General features: G+C 38.2%; 1 protein-coding gene across 8 annotated transcripts in view; it reads left to right on the top strand.

Annotated features, from left to right (window-relative positions):
* Positions 1–2,068: 2,068 nt before the first annotated feature.
* The window catches only part of ssx2ipa (synovial sarcoma, X breakpoint 2 interacting protein a), a 34,393-nt gene continuing 27,010 nt past the window's right edge, over positions 2,069–9,451 (top strand). For 3 of the 8 annotated variants that reach the window (XM_079611746.1, XM_079611743.1, XM_079611745.1), the window contains exons 1-3: positions 2,144–2,338; positions 7,970–8,138; positions 8,429–8,586. In XM_079611746.1, the coding sequence (XP_079467872.1) occupies positions 8,090–8,138; positions 8,429–8,586 (207 nt within the window). In that variant the 5' untranslated portion in view covers positions 2,144–2,338; positions 7,970–8,089. Of the gene's footprint in view, positions 2,339–7,969; positions 8,139–8,428; positions 8,587–9,451 lie in introns of all 8 variants that reach the window. The other 5 variants (XM_079611741.1, XM_079611742.1, XM_079611747.1 and 2 more) reach the window with 5 other exon arrangements.

Raw genomic sequence — 9,451 nt, 5'->3', positions numbered from 1 at the left:
AAAAGCTGTTTTAAGACCATCATCACAATTTCTGTTTAAGTAATGTTCACTTTGCAATGCCAATTTTTTCACGAATAAATTGCTACACTTATTTCTCATGTGGGATCTGGTTAGGTTTTAGTGTTGTGTTCCTCAACAGAGCCAGTAGATGTCAGTGTTTACCGTAATAAATCTCACATCAAACACAATATATTCATAGCTCTATCCCACACGCTTTATTTTCTCTATTGTAAGGTTTGTAATGCACTGACGTAAATGTAAGTTTGATAGATCGTGTGGCTGGATGGAGATCATCATGGAAGAAGCCTATAGCCTATGTAAACATGTGCACGTGTCATATTTCAAAGCAGCGGTGCAGATAAAGGCACTGAAAATCCTGCAAACCTGAGTGTGATCCTCATGATACTGCAGACTGAACTGAACACAATGAAGGATATTATTACCGGTCTTTGCAGTATGGAGGCCTTAAGGGGACAAACATATGAGATGGGGGAGGGAGAATGATATTAAAACTTGAAACTCGTTCACTCAAAACTTGTGGATTGTCGAAAGGGATTTAGCATTAGCTTGCAGAAGTTTCCTAGGACGATGAAGCGCCATAATAAAAAAGCCCATATGATTTTTTAATTTTTTTAATTTATCCTTTATTTAACCAGGAAAAGCCCATTGAGATTAAAAATCTCTTTTGCAAGGGAGACCTGGCCAAGATAGGCAGCAAAATTACATCACATCATTTCATACATACAAAGACACACAAAAAACATAAAAATAAAAACAAATAAATGAATAGAAACAGTATGAAAGCCAGTTATGCACTTACAATTAAATCTCAATAAAAACATTGACATGTGAGGGAGTCCAACTCAAAACATCTCAAAACATGATGAAAGAAAGCAAATGTGTGTGTGATATGGTTGTTGTGTGAAATATCTCGGTGAAATAGTTCTCCATCTGTGTTTATTATGACAATACAGTGATTTATGAGTAGCTACAGATTTGGTTTTTGCAAATAACTAAACCTGCCTGTGTTTTATTAATAGCAACACGTTTAGTCTTTTTAAATGTATTACTGTTGGTCCATTATTTATGAGTGCACAACATAAAACAGCGAATGTTTTCTTCCCTGAAAGTGGAAGTCATCCTGAAGTCTCATAAAGTGTCAAACTGGCTATATTAATCACATGAGAATCAAAGTGCATTTGTGTAATCTTGTCTTGTGTGACATGAAGATTATTTTAAAACCTTTCAAACCGCAAAGCAATCATAACTATGGACATTTACAAATAATTAAATTCCTTTTTTTTTTTTTTTAATTCTCTTTTACCCTTTTTTTTTTCTACATCCTTTTCAATATATTTTCTTTAATATCTTTGTTATGAATGTTTTCCTTAGCTTTCATTACAATAGCAACCTGATGTAAATTTTTTATTGTTGTTTTATGATAGCCTACTATAGCCTACATGTGAAACATTTGTATTTTTCGAAATGTTACATATAGACTATGTTTTGTTGGAAATAAATGTTAATTTTTTTTTAACAATCACCACCTTTATTCTAATTTGAATGGTTTTATTTACACCGGTGGAAATGTAAAAAGACTTTACAAAATACACTGAACATTTGGTAGATATTTTATTTCTAATATTTCAAAGCTTGCTAATTAAGAAAAATAGACAGTTTAAATAGATATGTGATTCGTCATTGTGCGACACCAAACATTGAGGCTTTCAGTGCTTCGAGTTCATCATGAACAATATTTGTTGGATATATTAATTTCCATTTATTTTATATGTTGCCTAATTTGTTTTTCAATATTTCATGTTTGGACCATAGCCTATGGAGGAAAATTTTTGAAGAGTGTATGAAATAATACATTAGACACATTTAAATAAATTGAGGAATCATTGTCAGGCTATTTGAAAATAAATATGTACGTTTGTATAATATCTTTTTTTTTTTTATTATAATTTACAGCTTGTTAAATGCTTCATGTCTTCTCCAAACAACACCTGTTGCGTGTCGTTACAGGCAGGTAGGAGAGATAATCCAGCCAATGAAATGGCGAGATGCTGGTTGCCTGGCAACAGGCTGGCCAATGAGCGTCGCGCTTATTTATTCGGAAGAGCGGAGGTGCGCTTGCTTCAAATCACCCAAACATCTCCTGCGCCCCAGGGCAGGTGAACGACACTCGCACTGCAGTCTCTCTCACACACTCACTCACACACACACACACTCGCTCACACACACTCGCTCGGGATCCTCCTGGTCTAAATCTAGCCAGCCCAGCGCGCGAGCACATGCTGATCTGACGGGTTGGATCCGCGGAGCTGCATCTGATGTAAGTCAACATGTGTGTGTGTGTGTGTGTGTGTGTGTGTGTGTGTGAGTGTGTTATTAGCGCTGGCTAAAGTTGAGACTCTGGCTGTGTCTCTAATGTCGTGTGTTTCCTACATAGACTGCGTGTCTAGGGTCGAGTGGACGCTTTCCAGCCCGCCTAGAAATGCTGTCTAGCTAGAGAACTGAAGCACACCCACTGGACGCTGGCCAACGGCCATTCATTGAAAATAAACATGTTATTTTTCTCTCTAGTAAGTAATGTTGCAGTGAGAACTGAGAATACTGAATCCGATTGGACGACTGCAGATAAGTTAGTGTTGATAAAAATGAACATTTCTGTTTTTAAATGCAAATGTATTGAAATTGAGTTTCTTTTCCACACAGGGGGCGTTTCTGCCATAAATATACTGGGTTTGTTTTCTTTGCAAACATGTGACTGTTGTTTTCTCTGTGAGGAATTGATTGGTTGTGGTTTGCTATTGGTGGATCTCATGTGAGTGACAGTCAGGTTGCCCCGCCCTCGCGCCTGTAAACACGTCATCAGAGATGAGACATCTGAGGGAAGTTTTATTAAATATTATTATAATTTTTTTATTAAAAATCTTTAAGTCTTTACCATAGTTATTTTGTTTTAATATTACGAGGCAGTTAAGATGACGGTTTAACTGGGTGTGCTTTATTAAAGGGTTAGTTCACCCAAAAATGAAAATAATGTCATTAATGACTCACCCTCATGTCGTTCTAAGCCCGTAAGACCTCCGTTCATCTTCGGGACACAGTTTAAGATATTTTAGATTTAGTCCGAGAGCTTTCTGTCCCTCCATTGAAAATGTATACGGTATACTGTCCATGTCCATAAAGGTAATAAAAAGATCATCAAAGTAGTCCATGTGACATCAGTGGGTTAGTTAGAAGTTTTTGAAGCATCGAAAATACTTTTTGGTCCAAAAATAACACAAAATAAGACTTTATTCAGCATTGTATTCTCTCCCGGGTCTGTTGTCAATCCTTCACAGTTACGCTGATGGCGTAAGGCGCTGATGACGTGTTATCTGGTGCGCCCGAGCTTCATTTATAGACTGAGGGAGACGCACGCTGTAAAAGTGTCTCATCCGCGACATGCACATTTACGCACCATTAAAAAAATGATATCCACGCAAACAATGTAGAATAGCTTGAATATAGCGTGCGTCTCCCTCAGACTGTAAACGAAGCTCGGGCGCACCAGATAACACGTCATCAGCGTCTTACGTCAGCAGCGTCACTGCGGAGTCCTGAACGCAGATTCACAACAGACTCGGGAGAGAATACAATGCGGAATAAAGTCTTATTTTGTGTTATTTTTGGACCAAAAAGTATTTTCGATGCTTCAAAAACTTCTAACTAACCCACTGATGTCACATGGACTACTTTGATGATCTTTTTATTACCTTTATGGACATGGACAGTATACTGTATATACAGCTTCAATGGACGGACAGAAAGCTCTCGGACTAAATCTAAAATATCTTAAACTGTGTCCCGAAGATGAACGGAGGTCTTACGGGCTTAGAGCGACATGAGGGGGAGTCATTAATGACATTATTTTCATTTTTGGGTGAACTAACCCTTTAAAGGACCGGCTTAATAAGATCTTACCATAACTTTTAGGATTTTGATACATGTATATAATTGATTGACTATTTTATCATTAATGTAAAACTGCTCTTGCATGTGAATAGTCTCAGCTGCTGATGTGGAGTTAAACTATCTCAACTATCTGTAATCTTCTTGATAAAACTCTGAGCAACTTTGTGTTGTTGTTGTTGGTTTAATATCATGACAGTTCCTGAAAGCAAAGTACAGTTTAAAACATGAAATGACTCCAGCACAGAGGATTAATTATTAACTTGTTGTTTCACGCATGGCCATTATCTGTAGGCTAAACAATTAAACTCAATGGAGAGTATGTGACCCGGAGGCTGTTTTTGGTATTACGCCCTAAACAAAGTCTCATGGGAACTTACATTTTTTTTAAGTCAACTTCAAATTTGGAACACAACTTGGTTCAGTGTTTCCGCTACATTCATTCTGCCGTGGTGGGCCGCCACACCAAAAATCCTCCCGCCACGGCTGCAGCTTCTCAGTGAGGTCCGTCCGATATTGTGCATACTATTGTGTTATTGTTAAGCCCCACTAAAGGCATACAAAACATTGTAAAGCACCATAAAGTTTTCGTGCACTATATTCCAAGACTTCTAAAGTCATTCGATAGCATAATGTGAGGTAAAAAATAATATTGAAGTCGTTAAGTTAAAGTTAATGAAAACTCATCTCTCCTCAGTCATTCTCCATTCAGAACTCAAACATCGCGTCACCTTCGGTTACGAGTAACACGATGACACTCTCCAAGATCAATGTTCACATTATTATACTTTATTTGTAGATAAAGGTCTATGGTTTGCATAAAATTACTTTATCTTACTGTTACTGGAGTTTATTGCGTTAGTTCTGTTAGATTACAGCACTGAGCACTCTGAATTCGAATTGTTCTTCATGCGCACTGTAACTGAAATGTAAAACTGTTAAAAGAAAAGGCTAAATAAACTGTTGCATAGATATAATACAGTAAGCATCAAATATCTCTTCGCTTTGTGCTTTTAAATAAAGTGTGCCAGTCAGAGAGACTGGTAGTTGTGAAACAGTATTTCGTGTGTTGTCTGTGTACTCTGCTAACACTTTTCAATGCGACGCGCTGCACGCTGTGACTTCGAGTTGCTTCAAGTGCATCATTCGGCGCACGGGATGCGCATAATCGCATTGCCGCTGTAAATTGGAAACTTTCATATTATAACTAGAAAAACTATTTTTCGATTAATCGTTTTTTAAATTGTGGTTAATTCAATATCGATTCTCAAAGGCTATGAATCGATTTTTTTCCCCCATATTTATTTATATATCACCCAAAAGCCAGTATTAGTTTTCCTACACTTCATAGGCTTGCAGCCTCCATGTTATTCTAATGCAGTGAGATTTTATGTTTGTTTTATCTTAAACATAAAATAACCTGATCCTGTTTGATCAAGGCCTGAGACTGTTCTGACTTTTTCAATAATCAATTTTTCATCTTGCATCAAAATCCTGTCTATTCATTGTATGCATTTGATATATGCTGTTTTAATGTACCCAAGTGTACCTAAAATAATAAGAGTTTAATATACTGGCTCTTAATTTCTTTTTATTAATTAACCACTCGTAAACTTATGTTCACTGTTCTTTTTTATAAATATAGGTTTTGTGTTAAATCTACAGTATATTCATTGAGTCGAATCGAGAATCGAAATTAAATCGAATTGAGAGCTTGCGAATTGAAATCGAATCGGAACATCTGAATCGATACCCATCCCTAATTATAATACTTAGGGGAGGTTTAAACACCTGGGGCAAGGGGGCGTGGCCCATGAGAATATCACGCATGGGCGACGCCCCCTCCCCCTGGGGAAATGGGCCTGCCACCACAGCTGGAAAAAATCCTAGAGGAAACACTGTGGTTAGATATATGGCTTTGATTTCATAGTAATTTTATAGTAAAAATATTTTGTAAAATATATATTTTATAAAAAAGAAAAAATATTAAGTACAGTATATTTGATTAACTGTAAATTTAAACTTCCATAACTTTTTCATGCTGTAATTTTTTGAGGTGCTGTCACTTTAGCAATGATCTGCTGACTGTTGTCTTTAAAACAAGACCAAACTCAGGTCTATATTCTTAGCATTCCTGAATTACAATCATTTAAGTTTGAATAGTGCATTTAACATCCATTCTCAAAAGGGGGTGACAGAATATTGTTGTTTTTTTCTGCAACAAAATCTAGTAAAAATACTAAGATATAGTCATCTAGACATACTAATATCAGTTTAACCGGTACATTGTATAATTTGTACATTTTTTTTAACTCCAAATACAAAGAATGGTCAACATTCGGGTTAATCCCTTGTTTATACCCTGAACAGGCAACGGGACTCAGGAGTCTCATGCACTTCACAACGTGCTAAATAACAACATGAACAACATATTACTACATTTTATTCTTCAGCACCTTAAGACCATGTTCACAATTAATGTTAGCAGTATTCTTCTTTTTTTCAGAAGAAAAGTAAGTTTAATATACATTTACTTATCTCAAAACCTGGATGTTCTGCACCACTGGCAGCCATGTTGGATTTAGGTCAGGCTGACTAATTGATCACAAAAAAACGTGAAGCAAATCATGTGACCAGCATACTCAAGACAGACCAGGCTGTCATAAATGATAAAAGCATTTGATGAAAAAATTCATTTTTTCAAAATTCTGTTTTATCACAGGTGATGTGGTGTGATTGTGGTCTAGTAGTTTTATCAGTTTTATCACAGGTGATGTGGTGTGATTGTGGGCTAGTAGTTATGGTTATGGCCTAACTTCTGCTTTCTGCTTTTAGTGATTGTATTTGGCCGTTCTGAAGATTCTCTTGATGAACAAAACGTGGAAGAATCATAAACTTTAGTTTTACTTTAGAGCTTATTTTCTGTGATAATCCAGAAGAAAGAAACTTTAGATTTAAGAATAAAATTGACCAAGTTATTATATTAGCCTAAATTATGCTTTAAATATATATGACCCTAAAAAACCAGTAGGTCGCATTATTCAATGATTAATTTATTCTGAATGGGTCATTAAATGAATCAATCAAACGATTCCTTCCAGAAATGCAGATTGGTTCAGTAACGAAGCGCCGCTGTATGCTTGGAGACCGCTGCTGTTCTCAGTGGCTTTCTTTTAACTATTATTATTATATTGAAGGGTTGGTTCACCCAAAAATGATAAAAAAATAGGCTTTTATTCACATAAACATCAGCGACCGTAAACAGAAGCTCAGCTGTACTTTATTGACGCACAAGAACCAACTAGCAACACAACATCAAGCGTGCTGCGTAATGAGTTAATGCATGTTTATGTGAATAAAGTCCTAAATGAAATCTGTTCATCATATAAAGCGGTCCTGTCTCTACTGAAGATTAGTGTAGATTAGCTTTACAATCCCTTTTTGAAGCGTCACAGTGTTAGTCACTACCTCTCCGCTGCTGTCACTGGAGGGACGGACATCTCTCGGCTCTCATTAAAATATCTTCATCTGTGTTTAGAAACTGAATGTGTCCTACGGGCCCGGGTCAGCACGAGGGTCAGCAGAAGTTCAGTGTTAGACCCGTGCACTTCTTGTTATTGAGCTGTTGTGTGATCAGAATCATGTTGTAATTGTGCTGATATTGTGAAAGGTGTTGAATTATTAGACAGAGTTTGTAACTCTTGATTAGTATGGGATTGCCAGAGGACACATGTCTGAACTGTATTGTTCAGTGGTGACGCACAGACCCAGCTAATCACTTGTTGTTGGTGTTCCTCATTGAGTAATAGTTGCTGTTGTCCAGTCAGCGCTGGACGTGACCCAGGTCAGATTACACCGTCTCGTGTCGCAGCTTCACTGCAGCTCTGAGTATACTCAGGCTTCCCTCAGATGATGTCTGGACTGGTCAACTTGAGCTCCACACAGCAGAAGTCTTCTCCACCCGCCTCCATGTTTCCTGACCCCCTCCGTCTCTGTAATCCTGCAGTGATATTCCCTGCTGGGTAATCCTGTAATCCAGCCTGACGACTGTGCTATTTCAGGAGCGCCGATGGCCGAGTGCTAGCCGGCTTCTGGACGAGCGGGACGAGTCCCAGCCGATGTGGACATGATGGGGGATTGGTGGACTCCAGCGATGATGCCAGACCCGTCTCCCGGTGAGCTTCCAACATTGTGTCTGGCTTGTGTGCACATTGGGCTTGGGCTTGTTCACACTGAGCTAATTTAAGGATTGCTTATAGTGATGTTGCATCGTATTGAAACTAATATTTCTCTCTGTACTTTTCCTGTAATGAGTTGGAAGGCCATGTGACTGCATCTATGTTGTTGTCTGTAAGCTTCTGCACTTCCAGCTTGTCTGCAGCTCCTCGACGGACCCTGGTAAACGGTCCTGCTGGGCATGTCGAGGCGGCTCCAGTAACCGGCTTTTCTTTTGTCTTGTGTCCAGACGCCGAAGAGCTGTCCAGTATCTGCGGGACCAGCATGCCTCCCTGCGGGCGAAGCGCCCTGCCCTCCTCCACGGCTGTGCCGAAAGCCTCCTACAGCGTGCTGAGTGCGTTCTGCACCGACGACAACACAGCGCAGTGCGTTGCTTATATCAATCAGGTGCGTCACACACTCTCGTGTTAGACATGGGGTCATGAGTAGGGGCGGTACACTATATCCTGGCACAATATATCGCTATACGAAACTGCAACAATATGTATCGTGGATAGTGACAAACTGTATTGTGTAAAGTTCACCCAAAATGATAAATGTAAGTTTGCAGAGTTTGAGTGTCAGTGCTACATTACAATACTATAATGTTGAATATAATGCAGTGGGGGAATGTGTGTGTCCTGATAATGCCAAATGTCTGATATTATCAGTAAAAAGTGTTCTACATTATTTTAAATATATCTAGTCAGTGAAAGAGTGTAAGCATATTCGTCTGAAGTAATCTTGTATTTTCATCTTCAGAATCGTGAATATTGTTGTTTTGGTGTGTCTGTTGTCCTGTGCTTTGGGTCTCCAGCACCAAGTCCAACACTATTCACTTACACACACAATAGAAGCCCAAATTTAGCATTTTAATCAACAGTTATAACCGTTTTATTAACAGTATTAACAGTTAATATTGTTTACCTTTTATCATATGTCATATGTCTTGGAGTATCACAATAATATGGCATCGTGATGTGCATCACACCGTGACATGAGGCTATCGCCAAATGTGTAGTTTTTCCTAGGACATTTTAATCTGGCATTAACAGTTTTATTTACTTAAAAGAAACTTTGTTGTACTATGCTGGAGTAAAGTTCATAAATTATCGTTCTTTCCCATAGGATTTTGTAAAACTGTTGGGTGAACCTCTGTCTCTCTAGGGGGTTCAAGAAAAATGTGTACATTTTAAGGTTAAATGCATCAATCTGGTGCACTTGCACTCTCAAAATGAAGCGCTTCAACCCATGAACTGCACACTGAACAAAG

Source organism: Phoxinus phoxinus (genome assembly GCF_949152265.1).
Source record: "Phoxinus phoxinus genome assembly, chromosome: 5".
Classification (NCBI taxonomy): Eukaryota; Metazoa; Chordata; class Actinopteri; order Cypriniformes; family Leuciscidae; genus Phoxinus; species Phoxinus phoxinus.
This window is presented reverse-complemented; position numbering and strand designations above follow the sequence as displayed.